Source organism: Sminthopsis crassicaudata, chromosome X, assembly GCF_048593235.1.
Source record: "Sminthopsis crassicaudata isolate SCR6 chromosome X, ASM4859323v1, whole genome shotgun sequence".
In the NCBI taxonomy this organism is placed as follows: Eukaryota; Metazoa; Chordata; class Mammalia; order Dasyuromorphia; family Dasyuridae; genus Sminthopsis; species Sminthopsis crassicaudata.
Window position 1 is genome coordinate 61751324 of NC_133623.1, and position 23051 is coordinate 61774374.

The window sequence follows — 23051 nt, forward strand, 5'->3', positions numbered from 1 at the left end:
TGTTCTAAAGATGAGGAATGGGTCAAAGTTTGATTTTCAAAGGCAGGTACCCCATGGGTGATGGTGTTTGGGTATTACCCTTTGACTGCTTTGGTCTTTATTGTTCCTTAGAATCATGTCATAGAAAAACTGAGTGAAACCTAAGTAATTCCATCCAATCTGAGGTGGAATATTCTAAGATCTTTGGGAAGCTTGATTTCATCTTCTGTAATATGAGGGAGTTTTCATTAGTATTCATAGGAACATAGCTCTAGGGTTGCAAGGGACCTTAAAGGTTATTATGCCCAATCTTCTTTACAGATTTAAGACTCTCCCCAAAGTAAAGTGACTTATCCAAGGTCACACAGCATATTTCAGGTGGGATATTAAGCTAGGTCTTCCTGACTCCAAGTATACCACATTTTTGCTATTCAAACTGATCATCAATAACTCTTCTTATAACTGAACCCTTTAATATCCCAAAACTTATGTTCTTAAAAAAAGAAATTTATATTCTAACATCAAAACAAGTCAGGGAAATAGAGGAATTATATCATAGAGTTGGAAGGACACTATAATCAACTTTATACTTATTAATGACATGTAATTATTTCCTATTCTATAGGACACCACTCAGTGACTAAATCCAGTGACTAATTCTTATCCTTCTTCTGGCATCCCCCAGTTGTTGCAGTTGATGTCTATCCCAAACGATTTAAAAAATAAGACACTTACAAGTTCTTATGCTTGGTAAACTTTTATTTAACTTTTAGAACACAGGTACAGCTTATGGGAAACAAGCAAAGTTAGATCTTTTTATTCAAAACATTTTATGCTTTCTCTTATAATTTGATGATGAAATCACTTTTCTGAATTGAGATTTCATTGATCCAAATGCTTTAGTGTGCACTTTGTTTGAAAGCTAACAATATGATGTTACTCAGAGATCTCATATGTACCTTAGCAAAACTGAACTGATATTTTAACAAAACCTTGATATTGGAACTCCCATATCATCTCTGCTCTTGGATATCAACTCGCTTTTTTAACAACCAAAATTCTCTCTTTATACGCTAATTCTTTATAGGGAATGAATGGTTCTTGGCCATTTTACAAGAGGGATACCCACCCAATCTCGTATTTTTTTTTAAATCAATGACCCACAGTAGTGTTGTTCCTGCTTCCATGTTGTGCCCTGGCCTCTTGGTTCCCAATTGGCCAGATGGAAGGACTCAATGTGGGCGTCATATGGAAGGCCTCGGTGTGGGCATCATATGGAAGGCCTCGGTGTGGGCCTCATTTGGAAGGCCTCGGTGTGGGCGTCATATGGAAGGCCTCGGTGTGGGCCTCATTTGGAAGGCCTCGGTGTGGGCGTCATATGGAAGGCCTCGGTGTGGGCGTCATATGGAAGGCCTCGGTGTGGGCGTCATATGGAAGGCCTCGGTGTGGGCGTCATATGGAAGGCCTCGGTGTGGGCGTCATATGGAAGGCCTCGGTGTGGGCGTCATATGGAAGGCCTCGGTGTGGGTGTCATATGGAAGGCCTCGGTGTGGGTGTCATATGGAAGGCCTCGGTATGGGCGTCATATGGAAGGCCTTGGTGTGGGTGCCATATGAAAGGACTCAATGTAGGTGTTTTTCCTTGCCAATGGGTAAAGCTTGTTTGTTTCCCTATAGTCCTTATTGTCAGAGTGGTTGCAAGACTGATATGATGCTTAAATAGAAGGATTTGGATCTGGCTGTCTTTTTCTTTCAACTGTGACTGGATCCAGAGGAGGCAGAGATCGGTCTCATGGGAGTTCATTTCTACAAAAGGAAATATAGCACAAATTAGATATTGAAAAGCGATCGAACTTCCTAACTTCTACCTCTGTCTACATCAATTAAAGTATGTTTCTGAACCTCTTACTCCTTACCTCTCTTACTGCCCCCCCCCATATTAGAATCTTAGTAGACATTTGATTGTCACAAATGTAACAAACTAAAAAATCAAAAGCAGCAGCACTGGGAATATGTGCTTTTAAAAGAATTTATGGCTTTGGTCTTCCAATTGGGAAGACATAAACTTTGTAATGCTTAACATTTGATATAAACTGATACACGAGGGAATCTTATATAGTTTCTGCTATAGTTCAAGTCCCTTCGTAGTAGATTCAATTAAGTAGTTTTATACTGCTAAATATCTGACTGAAAAACCCATGGAAAACAAAAAGTGACTCATGTTTTTAATAAAAAAATGACTGGCTATTCTTGGCCTCCTTGGCCTTGGTTTTGAAATTAGGCAACTTCCTATCAAGCAAACAGTATAAGTAAGGTCCAGGTCTAATTGTATTCTTATAATATGGATGATTATCTCCCAGATGTCAAAGTTCTCCTGTGTTTGAGGGCAAAACACTATAGTCTCCCTTTGAGCTGAGGACGAGACAACAATGTATTGTTGTTGGCTGGGGAGGGGACAAAGGAAAACAGAATCTTTCTCTGGGTCTGCTCCCGTCTTTCCCACAGATGGGATGGGGAGGAGGAGATAAGGAACAGAGTTTACAGGCAGCTCTTTCCCATTCTGCCCTATTAGCAGAAATGTTCGTTAAAGGAGTGGACAGCAGCTAGGGTATGAATAGCACATAGAACTCAGGAAGTTTCATAGCTGCAAAAAACAAAACAAAATAAATTTGGGTCTCTGGCCAGAGACCATACACCATGCTATCTAGCATGAGCCTGGGGTTAAAAGGGGGGACAGTCCAGTACCATGGGCCTTGTTGGCTGAGTGTTAATATGCCATTATTATTGGGATACCGGGTACTGCAAAAGAAAGAGCTTAATAGTAGAACTATAACTTCAAATGTACTGGAGATTCCCAAACTTTGAAAATGAAGCCCTTGCCTGGGCTGCGTGAGATACGACAGCTCAATTTAAACCATACCTTCCAAACCAGGAATTAGAAGGATCTCTGAACAAAGATCAACTCACATGGTGCTGACGTGCAGATGGTGCATGGGCTCGGGCTCTGGCTCGGCCTCGGGCTCGGCCTGAAGGTGCTGGAGCTGCAGGTACTGCGGGTGCGGCAACAGCTGGTGGTGGTGCAGGCCTGGGTGGTGGTGGTGCAGGCCTGGGTGATGGTGGTGCAGGCCTGGGTGGTGGTGGTGTGGGCCTGGGTGGTGCGGGTGCAGCGCCTGCGGCTGCTGCAGCTGCTGCAGGTGCTGCGGGTGGGCCTGTGCCTGCTGCGGCTGCGACTGGGCCTGCGCCTGCTGTGCCTAGGCCTGCTGCGCCTGGGCCTGCGCCTACGGGTGCTACATCTGGGCCTGCGGCTGCACGTGCTGCGTCTGGGCCTGGGCCGGCCAGTGCTGCGTCTGGGCCTGGGCCGGCGAGGGCTGCGTCTGGGCCTGGGCCGGCGAGGGCTGCGTCTGGGCCTGGGCCGGCGAGGGCTGCGTCTGGGCCTGGGCCGGCGAGGGCTGCGTCTGGGCCTGGGCCGGCGAGTGTTGCTCTAAGTGGTGCCAGAGGTGGAGCTCCAAGTGGTGGTACAACAGGTGGTGGGACAAGTGCTGCGTTTGGGCCTGGGCCTATAAGTGGTGCCAAAGGTGGCACTACAGGTGGAAATATATGTGGTACTACACGTGGTATTATAAGTGGAGCTACAGGTAGTGCTATACGTGGTGGTACATGTATTGGGACAAATGCTCCCATGGGTGGAGCTATAGGTGGTGCTATATGGGGCAGCATCATAGGAGGCATCATGGGTGGCATAATCATACGTGGTATCATGGGTATCACCATACGTGGCAGCAGGGCTGGGATCATGGGTACAGCCATGGGTGGCAGCAGGGGTCGTGCCATGGGCGGCACCATGGGTGGTGGTATGGGTGGTGGCATGGGTGGTGGCACAGGTGGCGGCATGGGTGGTGCAATGGGTGGCATCATGTGTAGCATGGGTATTGCAAAAGGCATGCCTCTCCAGACAGCATTCAATTGGTTTCCAAGAAGCTGGCCATCTCTTAGGTAGCGTGCGTGCTGAGCAAAGGCCGAGGCTTCAAAACTTCTGAACATTCCCATCCTGCGCAGTTTGGCTCTGTGGTTCTGAAACCAAACCTCCATTCGGAAGGGAAAAGAAGGGTTATTTTAGTACCGAGAAGTCACGGGCTTAAAATTAGCCTTGAAAATCTTAAGGTACGAGACATGCTATATACACAGAAATCAGTCCCATATTCTTTCCAGGATTGTAACAGAAAACCAAGGAATATGTTGGGGGGTGGGGGTGGGGGGTTAGTTTTCCTTTATGATGTGAAATTTCAAGTGCTGGGGAGAGGGACACAATCGAGACCACATTTACTAAATCCTAAATCAAGGACACAGTCTGACGAAGCTGGGCGTAGATGTTCTAGTTACTTCCCAATTTTGAACCTCAGTTTCCTCTTCTGTGAATTCAAGGAATTGGACTAGATGGCCTATGAAGTCCCTTCCAGCTCTAGTGCTACAGAGCTTTGAGAGTTTAAACTCAGGTGACAGAGAGCAGAACTTTCTGTCCTCCACTAGCTACCTTTTTCTTTCTTTCTTTTTTTCTTTTTTTTAAACCAAAGCTTTTAAATAACTACTTGTTAAGTAAGCAAGTTTGCAATCTATTCCCTGACTTTGGTGATTGTTTCCATTTGGGCCATTTCTAATGATGGTAAAGTGCTATTTCTGCCGCTGCCACAATAAGCAAATATTCTGTTTTCCATCCGAAAATGCGTGCCTCATGACTCAGACTCCATTTTAGGCTGGTCAGATGCTGTGATTCCTTACATTTTCTATAGGGCATTAAAAATGAGGGGGAGGGGGGCTAAGGCCCAACTTTGTCACCGAAGCACCAGTTTTGACATTTTCAAAACAAAATTAACTACCAGAAAAAAAAAAAAAAAAAAAAAAAAAAAAAAAAACAAGAGAATCGAAGTCAAGTATGGCATGGGTTGCCATAATTTTTTTTTTTTTTTTTTTTTTTGTGCATGGGGGAAAGAAAGAATGACAAAACCCAAGCATTTAGTGGCAAGATGCTGTAATTCCAAATATTGTCAACAATAACAGGAAACACTACTACTACTACCGCTACTATTACTGCTACTACTATTACTCCCACCACTAGTACTATATCTACTACATTACTACTACTAGTACTACCACTACTATTACTACTATCACTACCACTACTAGTACTACTATTATTACTATTACTACCACCACCACCACTACTACTATTACTATTACTATCACCACTACAACAGCTACTACTATTACTACTATCACTTCTACTACTACTATTACTACTACCACACTGCCACTGTTATTACTACTACTACTACCACTACTATTACTATCACCACCCCTATTACTACTATTACTATTGCTACCACCACTATTACTATTACTACTGCTACTACTACTACTAGTACTACTACTTCAGATAGTTTTTTTCTATTACACAGTGATTTCCATATATAGTCTCATTCAACACTGTGAATTTTAGAACAAAGAGTAAAACCATCATCAATAAATATTGATAGCCATCATCTAAAATTTTATGAGGGAAAATATCTAGGATTCAATATATATTTAGTACAACATTCTTCTAATTATAGTTCTAGACAACTCTAGACTCATAGAATAGGGACTAAAAAGATTATTGAGTCTAGTCCAGTAATTTTACAGATAGATAAACTGAGGCCCAGAAGGGATTTCCTTGAGATTACATAGCCAATTAATGGAAAATAGAATTCATTTTTACATTCCTGACTTGCAGAGTCTACTAGGCACAGAAATGCTGTCACTGAGACTAGGAAAGAGTTTTAATTAGATTTAGTCTTCAGATAGAATCAAGATTCAATGTTAGTCACTGAACAATATAAATATGATATAGAAGTATACATTTCTAGAAATATATTCCTGTTTATATATATATATATATATATATGTATGTATATTCCATAATCTCAATAGACTATATAATATATTTATTAAATGCAAATATATTTAAAGTTATATAACCTAGAAAGTTGTAGAGCAGGTACCTAGATGATTTGTAGAGGGAATTTTTTGAACTAGAAGGTCCCTCCTGTACTTGCCACAATCCCATTTCTGGTATAATTTTTAAATAGTTATAAATATAATATATTTTGATAGCATTTTAATATATTTCATAAATATAGTTTCTAAATAATGCATGTTTTTATCAATTATATAAACTGAAATATGTCAATATAAGCATAGCAATCTATATTTTAATATGGATACTTTAAAAATCACTGATTTTGTCAGTGAAGGGAATTCCTTGTTCAGAAATTTCTTTTCCAAATGCAGGTTGCCACCTGTTGTGACACTTTCCAAATCAGATAAATCTAAATATATTTATGATTTACATATTCCAGAAATCCACATATTAAAAGATCACGCCAGACTTTTATTTGCGTGGCAGAGATTTCTAAAGAAAGAAAATTCTTCTATCAATGTAGGTCATATATATCAGCATCTGCATGGGGACCTATAGAAATCTACATCTTTTACTGGTTTCAGCTAACTACTAAAAAATCAGAGCAGACTTATGATTTCTGTTGGTATAAGGAACTCCCAGAACAGAAATTCTCTCTAACTATGAAGTTTGGCATCTGCTCTGCAATGTTACATTAAGTAACTTTAAATAAATTCATGCTTTATAAATGCATATATATTTATAGGAGTATAAATCTATTTAATCTAAATATTTTAAAATCATGCTGAACTTATTTCATAGGTATAGGGAAGTGCCTTCCTGAAATTTGTGTATCATACAGATGGTTTACAAATATATAATACACACATATATAAGATCACACCCAATATTATACATTTGCATAGGGAATTCCTTCCCTCTCTCAAGTTCCCATAGAAATATATTATGTATGTCTAGATATTAAAATATTATACCTAAAATTATACATTTGCAAAGGGGATTCCCAGTATAGCAATTCCCTCTATTCCTGCCAATCATCATTTGCTTTGCAAATGTGTTTGATAAATCTTAAAAGATCCATGCTTTATAAATACGTGTGCACATTTATCAAATGTATCTATATAAATTTAAAATGTATATTTTATCTAAGTATCTTAAAATTACAGTAGTCCTATGACTCCATTGGCATAAAGAACCCTTGGTTCATATCACACATATCTAAATGCATTTGTGTTTGAAAAATATATGTATATGATCTTATATAGTATATCATTATATAAAATATGAATATTTTAATATTACACCAGACTTGGGGTATCATTGGCATAAGGGGCTTCCATGAAAACTAAGTCTCCCAATGTAGAGTGGTACCAGGTCTGCAACTTTACATGATGCAAATATAAATATATTTATAGATTACGTATCATATCAATATAATTATTATAACAAGATTATTCATACATGAAATGTAAATACACACAAACATATGTATAGGATAAAAATTTGTATTTTAAATATCATTTAAAATATTTTTTAATTCAATTCTTTGGAACTCCCAGTGAGGAACTGCTCTTTGCCAATGCTGACTGGGCACCTGTCCTACCTGTATGATCTGAACCTAAATCTATGTTGTTATTAAAAAATAAATATATTCTATAAATTTAAATGTGTGTTATTTCTCAAAATATATTTATCTAAATTTTTTTTAATTAAACAAGCCTTATGTTTTCATTGGCTGATACCTGCTTGGAAATATTTAGGGTAGAAAAGTAGGAATAGTTAGAAGTTGCTTCTCAACTTAGGAAATGCAAGTTTGATCCGATAGAACTAAGACCCAAAGTGGAAGATGGGAAAAAAAAAAGTGACACTTTATGGTTGTTCCAAGAGAGAGAGTTGGTGAAACCAAAAGGCCTCTCATAATTGCCCCTTTTCTCTATTTACCCACCTTTGTCTTCACTGGCTCTGACTAGGTCAGTAATTTGGCAAGTGCAAATTTATGCAGAAACTAAGTTTGCCTTGTAAAGCAGTAAACTTTCAAATACTGAGAAGCTGGTTTGTATTAGAGGGTCCAAGTCAATTTTTTAAAAACCTACCTCAATTGTATTTTACATGTTTCTTGAAGTTTTCTATAATAAATTAATTGTTAAATTAATTTATTTACTAAATTAAATTAAATTAATTTATTAAACATCCACAATGCAAAATGTGGAAATTGAACATAAAATTGGTCCTCATTTTGCTCTGGGTTCCAGAACTGTCTAAACTGGAATCCTCAGGTCTTGTTGACTCAATAAAGTCCTAGGAAAGCCAAAGTTTGGGATGCTCCTTGGCTCATGGCTTGTGTTTCCTATCAGTTGAAAGGTTAATTTATTATGGTATTTTTACACTCACTAGTGCTCTGTGTTTGTGGACTGATTAGTTCCTAGACTCATTCTTTGTTGGTGAGTATTTCAGGGGAGTCCAACCCCATTTGGGATTTTCTTGGCAGATACTAGAGTGGTTGGCCACCGCCTCTTTTACAGAGGAGCAAACTGAGGCAAATGGGGTTCCGTGTCAGCTAATAAGTGTCTGAGGCTAGATTAAAGACGAGTTTTTCTGACTTCAGGCCTGGCACTTTATCTATTCCAGCCAATTAACTGTCCTAGACTATTTGTAAATATTTTAAATTTCAATGGGACAGAAGTCATTTAATTCAATAGAACTTTCCCTGGTATGGTAACCCTTTGGCTTATGATTTGGACTTCAGTCCTAGCTATATATCCTCTGGTACTGAAAAAGTATCTAATGTATACACTGGGTTTAAAGTCTCTTACCTTCTTAGCTTACCTTATAAGATGCTGAATTGCATTTATCAAGGGGTGGATCAAGCAACAAGTATTTAGTAAGTTCTAGGCAGTAGGAATATTAAACAAACAAACAAACAAACAAGCAAACAAACAAAAAACACAAAAAAACAAACAAAAACCAATCCTTGCTCCAAAGGCGTTTATACGCTAAAGGATCAATTCCTTCATCATTGGGGTACATTTATTTCAAATAGATAGTTAGAAGGTATACACCATTTCCCCAGTCTACTGCTCCATCTACCCCCTCTACCCATTCTTTAGATATCTTAGCCAGAGTGTAAAGAAAAATACATAGAAGTAAAAAGTGTTGACGGGACAGGGAAAGGGAGGAGAAACCTCTATGGCATGTTTTTGGGTAGCCACCCTTCCTAATGTATCCTTAGGTCTACTTACCTGAACTTTTGCTTCAGTAAGATTCAAGCGAGCAGCTAATTCTTCTCTGTGGAAGAAAAACAAAGGAACGAATGAACAAACAGAAAACAAAAACCCAAATGTTTAAGGATCAGGCTTGAAGTTGGGGAAAAGATCACACACTTGTCTTCTATTTCTCGGTTGGGCTGACACGGAAACATAAATGAATTTTTTTCCTATTCATCTGGAGACTCAATTAAGGAGTCTTAGATCGGATATTTTAAAGTGAAGTGAGAAGAGGGACAGTTTTTTTTTTTTTAATTGGCTAGGTTTGAAATGATAATAAGCACAAACTCTGTTCGACTTGTGTATTGGTTTTCGGCCTTGTGTTGGTGGAGGGAGCTCCCACACCGGGCATTCCTCACTCCACTAAAACAGCAGATCACGGCAAGAGTCCACAATTAATTTCCAGCCAGAAAGTCTCTGCACTTTTTATGATGGAGATCCCCAAGGCCACACCCAATGAGGAGGGAAAGGGCGAAGGTCAGCTCGGGCTGCTTGGACCACCGAGTCTTTGGAGAAAATGTGGCTGAAGGTGTGGCACAGAGTGAGTGAGTGGGCTGAGAGAGAGGGCCTGAGGCTGCTTCCTATCTCTGTGCCCGCCAATTCCTTTCTCTCCTTACCTGGCGATGACATCTGGGTACTGAGATGCCTGAAAGGCCCGCAGCAGTTCTTCCAGCTGGAAGGCTGTGAATATGGTTCGTCCAGTGGGTGGCTTCGTTAGGGGGGCTTCGGCTGGCATGGCTCCCTCTCCCTCTGCTAAGGCTGGTTCGACTGGCAGGGCTGCTTCAATCAGTGGGGTCGAGGCCATGGATGAGGCCGCAGGGGCTCCTGGGGCTGCCACGGTCGGTGGGTTGACCTCCTCGGGCACCTCGGCTCCACCAAGCTGCTCTTCCTGGTTGGGCCTGCCTCGATTTCTTCTTCGGCTTCTTCTTCCACCTGTTGATGCCGCAGCCACTACCGCCTCTGTGGCTGCTGCCGCCCCTGCCTCTGCGGCGGCGGCTGATGCCGCTGCCCCTTCTTCTCCTCCGATCCAGCCAGCTTCCATGAGCTCCTCCAGGCCGGCTTGAACCTCAGCACCGAAGCCCAGGCCCAATCCAGCGAAGCCAACCTCGGGGGGTCTCTCCTCGTCAGCCTGTTCTTCCCCTCCTGCCTCTACAGGGGGTGGGGGGGGCTGCTGTTGGTTGTCTGGAAAAGGAGAAACCGCCGCAATTGCGAAGGGCCTCGACGGGCAGGGTCAAGGCTTGCTATCTCACTCCGCGCCCCAGAACAGAGTCTGGAGAAAGGGCCTTCTTGCCTTGGAGGCAGTGTGGGAGGGGGGAGGTGGCTGTGGCTGCCGGACCTAGAAGCCAGGCACCTCAGCGTGCTCTTGGTAGGAGCTCTAGAGGCTGCTCTCCTCCCTTCCCCATCCTAGTTCTCAGCAAGGGTGAACTTGGCCCGCTCTTGCCCCAGTGTCCCCCTACCCTAACCAATACTCGACCTCAGTGCTGTCCTTTAGAGGAAACATGGAGGAGTCTGAAAGCCCCATAGCTATCAAAGGCGTGGGGTAAGACACCCAGCCCAGATACCTCACCTCAGCCCAAAGTTCTCTGTAGAGAAAATGAAGGTTCCCCACTAGTCCCTCCCGCCGATCGTTAAATTCAGCCGAAGTGGGGCTCTCCATCATGCTATCAACCGCCCCTCCCAACCCTCCTCTTCCAATTGCTTCTTTTCCCACCCCCGCCTCGTGGTCACCTCTGAAGAAAAAATGCACAAACTCCCACTTCCCCTCTCTAGCAAGGGATGATGCCTTCCTTTCCTCTAAAACCCAAGCTAGGTCCATTGAGTTATCGTCTACACCCTTAGCCTTCTAGGGGCTCCCACTGAACTGCCACTGCCCAACACCGCCTCCCACTGAACTGCAGTTCTCCCAACACCACCCCATCCACTGATTTTCTGAGGAAAAAATGAAAGACACCTTACAATTCCTTTCCTTCACCCCAACATTTGTTGTTGACATCCTTAGCCTCTTAAGGGCTCCTATTGCATCCATCCCCCAGTTGAACTAGCACCCACAAACACTGCCCCCCACTGAAGCGCTGTTCTCCCAACTCCGCCCCCCCCACTGATTTTCTGAGGAGAAAATGGGAAAACTGCAATTCTCCCAAGTGCGCCTTCCCACTGTCGTTCTCCCTCCCAACTGCGCCAACTCCCAACTGCGCCAACTCCCAACTGCGCCCTCTCGCTGTCGTTCTCCCAACTGCGCCCTCTCGCTGTCGTTCTCCCAACTGCGCCCTCTCGCTGTCGTTCTCCCAACTGCAGCCTCTCGCTGTCATTCTCCCTCCCAACTGTGCCCTCCCACTGTGGTTCTCCCAACTCCCTCTCGCTGTCATTCTCCCTCCCAACTGTGCCCTCCCACTGTGGTTCTCCCAACTTCTCCCTCTCGCTGTCATTCTCCCTCCCAACTGTGCCCTCCCACTGTGGTTCTCCCAACTTCTCCCTCTCGCTGTCATTCTCCCTCCCGCTGTCATTCTCCCTCCCAACTGCACCCCTGCACTGAACTGCCCTTCTCCCAACACCGCCCCCACAATGAACTGCTATTCTCCTAACTCTGCCCCCCCCCCACTGATTTTCTGAGGAGAAAATGGGAAGGCGCCTTTCTTTCCTTTCCCTCACTTGAAAAATTCCTCGACGCCATCACCATCGCAGACAACCTTAGCCTTCTAAGGCTTTCCACTAAACCCACCAACTTCCACTAAATCCTGAGCCTTCTAAGGGCTCCCACTGCATCAGCCAACACTGTCCCCCCACCAATGAACTAACATTCCCCGACATCCCCCCCCAACCACCAACCTCCAACACCAGCCCCGCCCACTGAACTAGCAGTCTTCACCTTTCCCCGCCACTGAACCACTAATGGCCAAAACTGCCTGCTCACTAACTGCCGTTCTCCCAACTGCGCCCCCCACTGAACTGCCGTCTCCCAACTGCCCCCCCCACTGAACTGCCGTTCCCTAACTGTGCCCTCTCACTGTTGTTCTCCTAACTGCGCCCCCCCACTGAACTGCCTTGTCTCCCAACTGCCCCCCCCACTGAATTGCCGTCTCCCAACTGCCCCCCCCACTGAACTGCCGTCCCCTAACTGCGCCACCCCACTAAACTGCCGTCTCCCAACTGCGCCCCCACTGAACTGCCATCTCCCAACTGCACCCCCCCACTGAACTGCCTTGTCTCCCAACTGCCCCCCCACTGAACTGCCGTCTCCCAACTGCACCCCCACCACTGAACTGCCTTGTCTCCCAACTGCCCCCCCACTGAACTGCCGTCCCCTAACTGCGCCACCCCACTAAACAGCCGTCTCCCAACTGCCCCCCCACTGAACTGCTGTCTCCCAACTGCGCCCTCTCACTGTCATTCTCCCAACTGCCCCCCCACTGAACTGCCTCTCCCTAACTGCCCCCCCAACTGCCGTCTCCCGATTGTGCCCTCTCACTGTCATTCTCCCTCCCAACTGCGCCCTCTCACTGTCGTTCTCCCAACTGCCCCCCCACTGAACTGCCTCTCCCTAACTGCCCCCCCACTGAACTGCCGTCTCTCAATTGCGCCCTCTCACTGTTGTTCTCCTTCCCAACAGCGCCCTCTCACAGTCGTTCTCCCTCCCAACAGCGCCCTCTCACTGTCGTTCTCCCAACTGCCCCCCCACTGAACTGCTGTCTCCCAACTGCGCCCTCTCACTGTCGTTCTCCCAACTGCCCCCCCACTGAACTGCTGTCTCCCAACTGCGCCCTCTCACTGTCGTTCTCCCAACTGCCCCCCCACTGAACTGCTGTCTCCCAACTGCGCCCTCTCACTGTCATTCTCCCTAACTGCCCCCCCACTGAACTGCCGTCTCTCAATTGCGCCCTCTCACTGTTGTTCTCCCTCTCAACAGCGCCCTCTCACAGTCGTTCTCCCTCCCAACAGCGCCCTCTCACTGTCGTTCTCCCAACTGCCCCCCCACTGAACTGCCGTCTCTCAATTGCGCCCTCTCACTGTTGTTCTCCTTCCCAACAGCGCCCTCTCACTGTCGTTCTCCCTCCCAACAGCGCCCTCTCACAGTCGTTCTCCCTCCCAACAGCGCCCTCTCACAGTAGTTCTCCCTCCCAACAACGCCCTCTCACTGTCATTCTCCCAACTGACCCCCCCACTGAACTGCTGCTCCCTGACTGCCCCCCCCTCACTGAACTGCCGTCTCCCAACAGCGCCCTCTCACTGTTCTCTCTCCCAACTGCTCCCCCCCACTGAACTGCCGTTCCCTAACTAACTGCGCCCTCTCACTGTCGTTCTCCCTCCCAACAGCGCCCTCTCACAGTAGTTCTCCCTCCCAACAACGCCCTCTCACTGTCATTCTCCCAACTGACCCCCCCACTGAACTGCTGCTCCCTGACTGCCCCCCCCTCACTGAACTGCCGTCTCCCAACAGCGCCCTCTCACTGTTCTCTCTCCCAACTGCTCCCCCCCACTGAACTGCCGTTCCCTAACTAACTGCGCCCTCTCACTGTCGTTCTCCCTCCCAACAGCGCCCTCTCACTGTCGTTCTCCCAACTGCCCCCCTGAACTGCCGTCTCCCAACTGCGCCCCCCCAAATGCCGTTCTCCTAACTTCGCCCCCCCCCGATTTCCTGAGGAGAAAATGGGAAGGCGCCTTTCTTTCCTTTCCCTCACCCCCAACATTCGTCGACGTGCCTAGCCTTCTAAGGGTTCCCACTGAACTACCATCCCCCAACACCGCCCCCCTCACTGAATTACCATCCCCCAACACTGTCCCCCCACACACCGCCCCCACTGAACTACCATCCCCCCCATAGTCCCCCCTCACTGAATTACCATCCCCCAACACTGTTCCCTCCCCACCATTGACCTCCTGAGGAGAAAACGGGACGACGCCTTTCTTTCCTTTCCCTCACCCCCAATATTCGTCCACGCGCTTAGCCTTTTAGAGGCTCTTACTCAACTACCGCCCCCTAGCACCGCGTCCCACCTTGAACTATCATCCCCCTCCACGGATCTCCTGAGGAGAAAGTGGGACGACGCCTTCCCCTCAACCCCAAGATTCGTCTTGGACGTCCCCTCTAAGGATGCTCACCCCAGTTCGCATAATCTGATTAAAAAAACTGGGGGCCTCCCGCCCCAAATGATTCCTCCCCCACCCGAAACGGTCTCAGTGCTTTCTCTTTCGGCGACCCTTTCCCCTCCCCTTTGGTTGGCAGCCTGAGGGGCTTCCCCAACCTCTCTCAATCCAGAGATCTCTGGATTTTTCTATCAACTCCCCCCACCCCACCCCTCTCAAAAAAAAAAAAAAAAAAAAAAAAAAAGCCTACTTCCTTCCACTGTTAGCGGTGGAAAAGTTTCGCAGCCCTCCCCCTCCCCCCGCCCGGCCTCGCGAACCTTTAGGTTTGAGGCTAAGACGTCGCCCCGCTCCCTCCCGCTCCCTCCCACCGTGAAGGGCCCCAGCTCCCCGCCCGGACTCTGCACGCCCTTTCGGGGCCGGGCCTTACCTTGTCTAGCTGCTGGGTAGCTGGCGCTCTGTGCCATAAGTCCGTCGATGAAGCACGAAGCGATCACGTGCACGGTTCTGGAGAGGCCGGCCGGAGTTCGGATTTGCACCGGGATGGGGATCGCCACAGCTATGGGGATGGGTGCGCGGATGCCGCCCGCCTGGAAATCAGGCAGCCTTGGGTACCCCTCCGGGCTCAAGACGGCGGGGTCGGCCACCACTGGGGTAGCCGGCGGCAGTGGCAGCTCTTGGCCCTGGAATGGGGCACCCATTGGCCTACGGCCATCCCTCAGCAGTGACAGCAGCTCCCCATCCCCGCGGGCTACCCGGCATTCTTCTGCGCTCCTCTCTCTGTCACCGACACCGACACCGACTTCTGCGTTGCTCTCTTCTACTTCAGTGTCAGACTCGTCGACTCTCTCTTCTACCTCCTGGATCTCTGGATTGTCGTCGTTCTCTGGGACATGGCCCTGGCCCTGGTGCTGACTGCCAGGCGCCGGCATGGCTGAAAAAGCGGACTTCTCCTCTGGCCTGTGATCAGCCAAGGAGTGGTAGCTACCTCTACTACAACTTGCGCCCCGGAAATGTGTGAGGAGAGCTTGTCCCCGGCTTGCTTTATATACTGCATGCTCCGCCCCCTTCCCCCCCCCCCCAATGTCCCTCCCCAACCCCGGGTTCCCAACCACAGTCCTTCAAGGCTTTGGACGAAGCTTGCTATTGGCACTCAGCCTTGTCACTTTCCGCTCCTGAACCAGTCTCGAAAGTGATCTCCCAGTTCCCCCCCCCTGTGATTTTTGACATCTGAAGTCTGCCCAGAGTTAGGATACTGGTAGAGAAGGGGGAGGGAAGAGGGAGAGGAATATCTGCCAATTCGAAGGCACCTCATGGTGACCTCGGTTACTTGGGACCGGGGGCTTCCACAGTGACCCAAGCCATTCGAACATTTGCAGCCCACCTTAGGCGCTGGACATGGGCTATTTTGCCCCTTTCTGCGCTCCTCTTCCTTGATCCCGTTCTCCTTGCCCCCTTTAAGAAGACCACCTTGTGGGAAAATCATGGATTTTGTAGCTTTTCCAATGAATCAGGGAACAAATGTAGGACTGTTTAGGAGATTTTGTCACCACAAGTAGCTGTCTTTCACCTTTGAGGAATCAGACCTTTAATCCCAGAGACAGGATTTGGATCTCATTTAATAGGAGATAGTTGCTTGTGAGATCTCATTTACTGGACATGGCACTGACCCTCTTTCTAACATTTTCAGTTTGGTCATCCATTTTGGGGCCAGAAGATTAGATGTCATCTCATAGAATCAAAGATTTGGAGCAGAAAGAAACTCTAACCTCCTCCTTTTACCCAGAAGGAAATTGGGACCCATTTGTCTGAATGATTTGTTACACAATTAAGGATCAGAACTTGAACCCAGGTCTAGTGTTTTTTGCCTTTTTTTCCTTTTTTTCAGTCAAGTGGTGGTGTCAGAAATCAAATCACAAAGGGTTAAAAAGTGAGGGGAATGTGAGGAAATGAATTTCTTGGAATTTTTGGCTTCAAAATGACACAGGACAAAAATGTGAGGGAACATCAGAGTAAAATAAAGGTTTGAGGATGGGGAGATGTGGACCTGTCAAACTGTGGGGCAGAAGGGTAGAAAGAGAGATGGAAAATGAGAAAAGCAACAATTGAGAAAAATTCAAGAAGAAAACAGGATGGAGTAAAGAAAAAGATTATGGATGATGAAGTTGGATTGTGTGTGGGGGGAGATTTAATGGTCTCTAGTAACAAATGCCTCTTTTTCTCAGTAAAAGTAGGGGATGACTATGGATGCTGACAGAAACAGATTTGCAAAGTAGAGAATTTTTTAGAGGAAATCTGTGATTGAGATGGCCACCTATATTGACCATCTGTCTAATGTCTTCGATGGACATCTATAATGTTGGTAAAGGGAGAGAAAGAAGAAAAGAGCAGGGGCAGTTAACAGAGAAAACAAGGAGGAATTGAGAGACTAAAAGGTCATGGTGAGGGCAAAAAAGGGTCAGAGGAAGATACAGAAATGTTGTGATTTAGGGAGTAGAATCTCGGAGATTTAATTCCTGGAGACGGAATGGGGCCAGAGTATGGCCATTCCTGTAAATGGTCAAGGTGGAGTGAACTTGACCATCATCGATTCAGGGCGTGTAGGGGTGAAGTAGGGGGTAAATGAACTGAAATGCCAAACAGTGATGAAAAGGTCACTGAAATGTACAAGACAACATTGTTTCGAGGCAGTCATTGCTTTGGAAAGGGGGGGTTAAGAGCCAGATATAATGAACTCAAGAAAAGAAGGAAAATGACCTGAAAACTATTGGTTTTGAACAGGAGCTGGACAGGGTGATAATAACAGGAAAGGACAAACCTTAAAGGAAAAGTTGTTAAAGATCCTAATGATGGCCAACATTTATATAGCATTTGAATGTTTGCAAAACAGTTTATAGATTGAATTGTCACAACAACCCTGTGAAATAGGTACTGTTATACAGTTTTATAAATGAAGAACCTGAGAGTGAGAGGTCAAAGAAGTTACCCCAGGGACAAGGTCAAAGTTAATGGTAACTAGGCACTTGTCTAAAGCAATAGTCAAGTTCAGCACATTGGCAAATCAAGTTTTGAAGGGGAAAAGAAGTAAGATCTTTTGGAAATGGGCTGAAGGAGAGGAGAACTCGTATGGAGAAAGCAGCCAGACATTTGGTGTCTCCTCCTGAAGCCAAATTTCTGATAGTGCCTGTGGGTGGGCAGTATGAAATGAAGAGATTGGGGAAATTTGTTAAGTGTTTGTGGAGTTGGGGTTCCAGAGAGCTCAGAGGATGGCAGAGAACAATGTAGACTGAACATGGCAAGCTTGGGAATATAGAAAGAGCTAGGAGGGGGAGGGAATTTTCTCCTGAGCAGATATGGATTCCTAAACATGTGGATAAGGGGAATGAGAGCTGAGAATTTTACTGGTAATTAAGATGGGGAATGACCAATGATGGAAACCCTCCCACTCCCCCCAAGCTCTTGGAAGCAGTATGGGATCTCACTCAACTCATCTCCAATAGTTTGGTCATTATAATTATACAGTATTCATATCTCCAAGGTCCTATCCCAGTCCCAACATTCTGTTTCTTTGCTTCTATTCTAGGGATTTCTCCCCCATCCCAGGATTTGAATTTGCTTAAAGTGAGCTTTACCAATCATAGCAATAGCTAGGCTTGGGTACCTGGGAAGGTAGTTTTTACTGGCTAATTTTAGTGATTCACTAATGCTACAAATCACCTTTTCTTAGAGATCCATGATTTCTAATTATGACTGGCTTGAATATAGATGTTCTAGGATTGGGGTTCTTGAATTTTTTGAAACTACAAACTTGTTCATTGGGGCAAAAGACCCAGCCCCATGTTCTCCAAAGAGAAGTTATTTTGTCCAGCCCCCCAAAAGTCCATAGACCATGACATTTGGTGGGAGACTTATGTTGTAAAGGCAAATAAAAAATGAGCCTCAACTAATTTTTCTTTATGAACTTCTTTCTCCTTCCCTGTATCTTAGTTGACAATTAACAATAGATTGTTTAGGGTCCAGTTGATGGTATGACTGGTGAACACGGGATCCTAGATCCAGGGCTGAGAGGACCCTCAGAGGCTAATTCATTCAAGTCCCTTCAGTTTGGAGAGGGGGAAACTGAAGCCCAAGGAGAAAAGGGTTAAAGAGCAGAATATAGATTGATGCCCATGTCCAATGGCTCTAAAACCTTTATTTTTTTCATTATATTCCACTCTAACCATTAGCCAAGTGCTTAGTAGGGAGCATGGAAGGCTTGGAACCTTTAAAATACACACATCTATTTTTCCAAGTTCTCAGTCACTATATGGGAATGCAACCGACCTAAGTGTGGGAGACTTTCAGGTGTGAGAAAGGAATGAGGAATTTTGGGGCAGAGCTGTGATCTACAGCAAAATGAAAAGTGCTGATAAAGTTAATCAGGCTGGGGGGAGTCCAAGGCCTCCCTTCCCCTCCAGCCCCCCCACCCCACAATGAGGTTCCTCTAACGGGGAGTAAGGAAACTCATCTGGTTTGGGACAGCTAGAGAGAGAAAGAGAAGCAGCAGCAATTTTGACATCTACCCAATTTCATTTTAACTAATTGTTCTTGCTGGGGGTGGGTATAACGTCTGTTAGATCGCTTTATTTCAGGGCAAGAATTGCAGCTCCAGTTCTTTCTGGGGTAAGGTCATGAGATGCTAAATTAAAAGCTGACATCCCTAGAGGTCACTGAATTCCTCATTTTATATAAGAGGAAACATACCTGAGGAGTGACTTACTCGAGGTCACATATAGAATTTTAGATCTCTAGGGGAACTCAGAGGCCATATAGGCCAAGCCCGCCTCCCCCCATTTACTAGGGGTATAATTATGGCTGAGGGAAAATCTTTTAACTTCAGAAGAACAGTTCTTTCCACTGTACCATCAGCTGTTTCTACCCTGTTTGATGGCAATGGAAGACTGAAAATTTGAGTTTTTTAGGGGGTTGTTTGCTTTCCATTCTTGTTTTATAATATCTTTTAATTTTTGAAAATATATGCAAAGATACTTTTCACTTTTTTTGCTTTTATTTTTCCAGCCAACATGATTATAGAACAGTATTTCTCAAATTGTTTGGTTTCAAGACCATTTAAAAATTTTAAATTTTATTATTTATTATTTTTATTAAAGCTTTTTATTTTCAAAACATAAGCATGTATAATTTTCAACATTTACCCTTGCAAAACCTTGTGTTCCAAATTTTTCTTTCTCCTTCCCCTAGATAGCAAGTAATCCAATATATGTTAAACAGGTGCAATACTTCTATACATATTTCCACAATTATCCTGCTGCACAAAAAAATCAGATGAAAAAGGAAACAAATGAGAAAGAAAACAAAATACAATCAAATACCAAAAAAGTGAAAATACTATTTTGTGATCCAGATTTATTGCCCACAGTCCTCTCTCTGGGTGTAGATGGCTCTCTTCACAAAACCATCATCACGTGGCCTGAATCGCCTCACATTTGAAAAGAACCACATCGATCAGAATTGATCATCCTATAATCTTGCTGTTGCCTTGTACAATGTTCTCCTGGGTCTGCTCACTTCATTCAGCATCAGTTCATATAAGTCTCCCCAGGCCTTTCTGAAATCATCCTGCTGATAGATTCTTATAGGTCAATAATATTCCATATCATTCATATACCATAGCTTATTCAATCATTTTCCAACTGATGGGCATCCACTTAGCTTCCAATTCTTTGCTACTACAAAAAGGGCTGCCACAAATATTTTTGCACACATAGGTCTGCAAAGATAATTTTCAACATTCACTCTTGCAAAACCTTGTGTTCCAATTTTTCCTCCCTCCTTCCCCCTCTTCCCCCCTCTCCTAGATAGCAAGAAGGTTAAACAGGTGCAATTCTTATATATATGTACACATATATACATATATATACATATATATATATATACACACACACATATATATATATGCACACACACACACACATATATATATGTATATATACATATATATACATACATATAGATAGATAGATGGATAGACAGATATAGATATACACACATAAATGTTTGTGGCAGTTTTGTGATGGAGAGAGCTATCTATACCCAGAGAGAGGACTGTCGGGTGGATCACAACCTAGCATTTTCACTCTTTTTGTTGTGGTTTGTTTGAATTTTATTTTCTTTCTCATTTTTTCTTTTTGATCTTATTTTTCTTGTGCAGCAAATTATTGTATAAATATGTATACATATGTTGGGTTTACATATATATATATATATTTTTTTTTTACCATGTTTAACATATATTATTGGATTTCATGTCATCTAGGGGAGGGGGTGGAGGGAAGAAAGGAAATTGGAACACAAGGTTTTGCAAGAGTAAATGTTGAAAAATTATCCTTGCATGTATTTTGAAAATAAAAAACTTCAATAAAAAAAAAGATTTCCCCCCAAAAGGTAAATATAAAAACAATGAATAGTAGAATTTTTTATCTTCAATTTCTTACTAAAACTGACCACCATCCTTATCCTCAGCTTTATGGAAAAACACAGCAAGGCAGACAAAATCCCCTCCTCTCCAAAGATTTACGTGGAATTGGAAGAATCGGGTCTCCTCTTCTCTCAGCTAGTGGAGTAGTGGATGGGGATTTGCTCCTGTTTGTCATCTTGGCTTTGGAGGATCCATTCCAAACTGGACCTATGCACAGTGGGAGTAGGCAGAGAATAGATCATTAGATACGTAAGTCACACATTTATTAAATACCTGCTGTGTTTGAAAGACAGCCACTATGAAATGACTGAATAGGAAGGTTCAATGTTCTATGTATTTCAGGTGGGGTGTTGTAGTGCTGAGACAAACTGCTTATCTTGGTTTTGATTATGGCCAAATTAAGCTGGTGGGGATGGAAGGAGGAAAAAATATCTATTTAAACTATAAGGATGAAAATATATTCTAATGGAAAAGACACAAAACTGGGGATCAGGAGAGCAGGGTTTGAGTCCTAGTCCTGCTACTAACTTGTTTGTGATCTTGGGAAAGTCTCTTTCTTGCTCTGAGTTTCCTCAGTTTCCCTATCTGTGAAATGAGGAGGTTGAATCAAATAATCCCTAAGGTCACTCATAGCTTTAAAATGAGACAACGCTATAACTCCAAATCTCAAAACATAGGAGTATGAATGAGCAAATTTAAAGGGAAAAAGAATTTGGCAGCTGTTGGTTGTGAGGTGGGGGGCAGGGAACTCGGTTCTGGAGAAGTTTTATGACAGGGATTATTTTGTCCCTTGGTTATCTCAAATAATTTATAAAAGACTGGGTTTTTCACAAAGTGATCCAGCCTTTCAAGTATCCTCTTCTGGGCAAATACTAACAAATTGAGAAGATTCTTAGCTAATAATGCTCGCTGGAGCTGTTAGATTGCAGGGTCATCCTGGAAAAGATAAGTACATGGAGTGACAGGCCCCCATTCTGGAAAGCAAATGGAGCAGCAGAGTAAGCTTTGCTGCCACATCCCTCCGTAAGGCACTGAATGTCCTTCACAAGCTGGCATCCGCCTTTTTGGGTATCACGCTCCCTACCCTCTGGTTTTCCACTTGTGGCATTTAGAAGGATCAATCTCCATGCCTTTATAGTGGCTGTCTCTCATGCCTGGCATCCATTCCCTAGCTTCTTTCCAAGATTCATTCCCAAAACCACCTTCTACATGAGGTTTTCCTTCCAGTTGCTATTCCCCATCTTCCTTCTCCAGGCTTCATTTTGTATTTACCTTGTGTAAATGTTGTGTTACTTTTGTGAGTTGTTGTTTTCCTTCAATGGAGGGTAAGTTTCTTGAGGGCAGGGGCCATTTAAAAAAATTCTTTGTGACTGGCACAGTGCCTGGCACCTATTAGGTGCTAAATAAATACATGTTGATTGATCATTTACAACATTGGTCAGAGGATTTGATCTGGAAAAGATCTCAGAGATCACTGAGCCCACCCACCCCTCTCGTGTCCCAGAGGGAGAAACTTAGGACAAGAGAAGGGAAAGGACTTGGGGGGAGTGACATAGCTAGAAAGTGGCTATTATTTTACAGATAAGGAAATGAAGGCTCAGAAAGGCTAAGGGACTCTTGCACAATTCATCAGTAAGCAGCTATTAAGCACCATATGCCAAAGTTAATTCCTCTGCTAAGCGCTGAGGAGGGTGGGGAGGGAGGGGGAAGAAAGAGAGAAAGAGAGAGAGAGAAAGAGAGAAAGAAAGAGAGAAAGAAAGAAAGAAAAGAGAAAGAAAGAAAAGAGAAAGAAAGAAAGAAAGAAAGAAAGAAAGAAAGAAAGAAAGAAAGAAAGAAAGAAAGAAAGAAAGAAAGAAAGAAAGAAAGAAAGAAAGAAAGAAAGAAAGAAAGAAAGAAAGAAAGAAAGAAAGAAAGGAGGGAAGGAGGGAAGGAGGGAAGGAGGGAAGGAGGGAAGGAGGGAAGGAGGGAAGGAAGGGAAGGAGGGAAGGAAGGGAAGGAGGGAAGGAAGGGAAGGAAGGGAGGGAAGGATAGAAGGGGGGAAAAATCCCTGTCCTTACTAGTAAATTGTCAGAAATTAAGTTCTAGCCCAGTCAATCCATGATGTCATGTTACTTTTCAACCCATTAATACCCACAAGGGGAAAAAACCATCTCACTGTGAGAAACAATTCTTTTGAAAAAACAAAACAAAAACACCCTTAAAAACATAAAACTGTTTAGATATTGTATCCTATACAGCCCACGGAAAAAGGGAAAGCTCAGAGAACTGGGCTGGAAGCCAAGGAAATCCTCCTAAGTAAA

The 23051-nt window shown here is 44.4% G+C and overlaps 1 protein-coding gene across 1 annotated transcript; it reads right to left on the reverse strand.

Moving 5' to 3' along the window:
• Positions 1-730: 730 nt before the first annotated feature.
• Positions 731-15267, reverse strand: LOC141548556 (uncharacterized). The gene is made up of 5 exons (XM_074277533.1): positions 14704-15267; positions 9812-10376; positions 9171-9216; positions 2946-4061; positions 731-1784 (listed from the first exon to the last, which is right to left on the reverse strand). The coding sequence occupies exons 1-5, from the start codon at positions 15203-15205 to the stop codon at positions 1779-1781; spliced, it is 2235 nt and encodes a 744-aa protein (XP_074133634.1). The 5' UTR covers positions 15206-15267; the 3' UTR covers positions 731-1778.
• Between the last annotated feature and the right edge of the window lie 7784 nt (positions 15268-23051).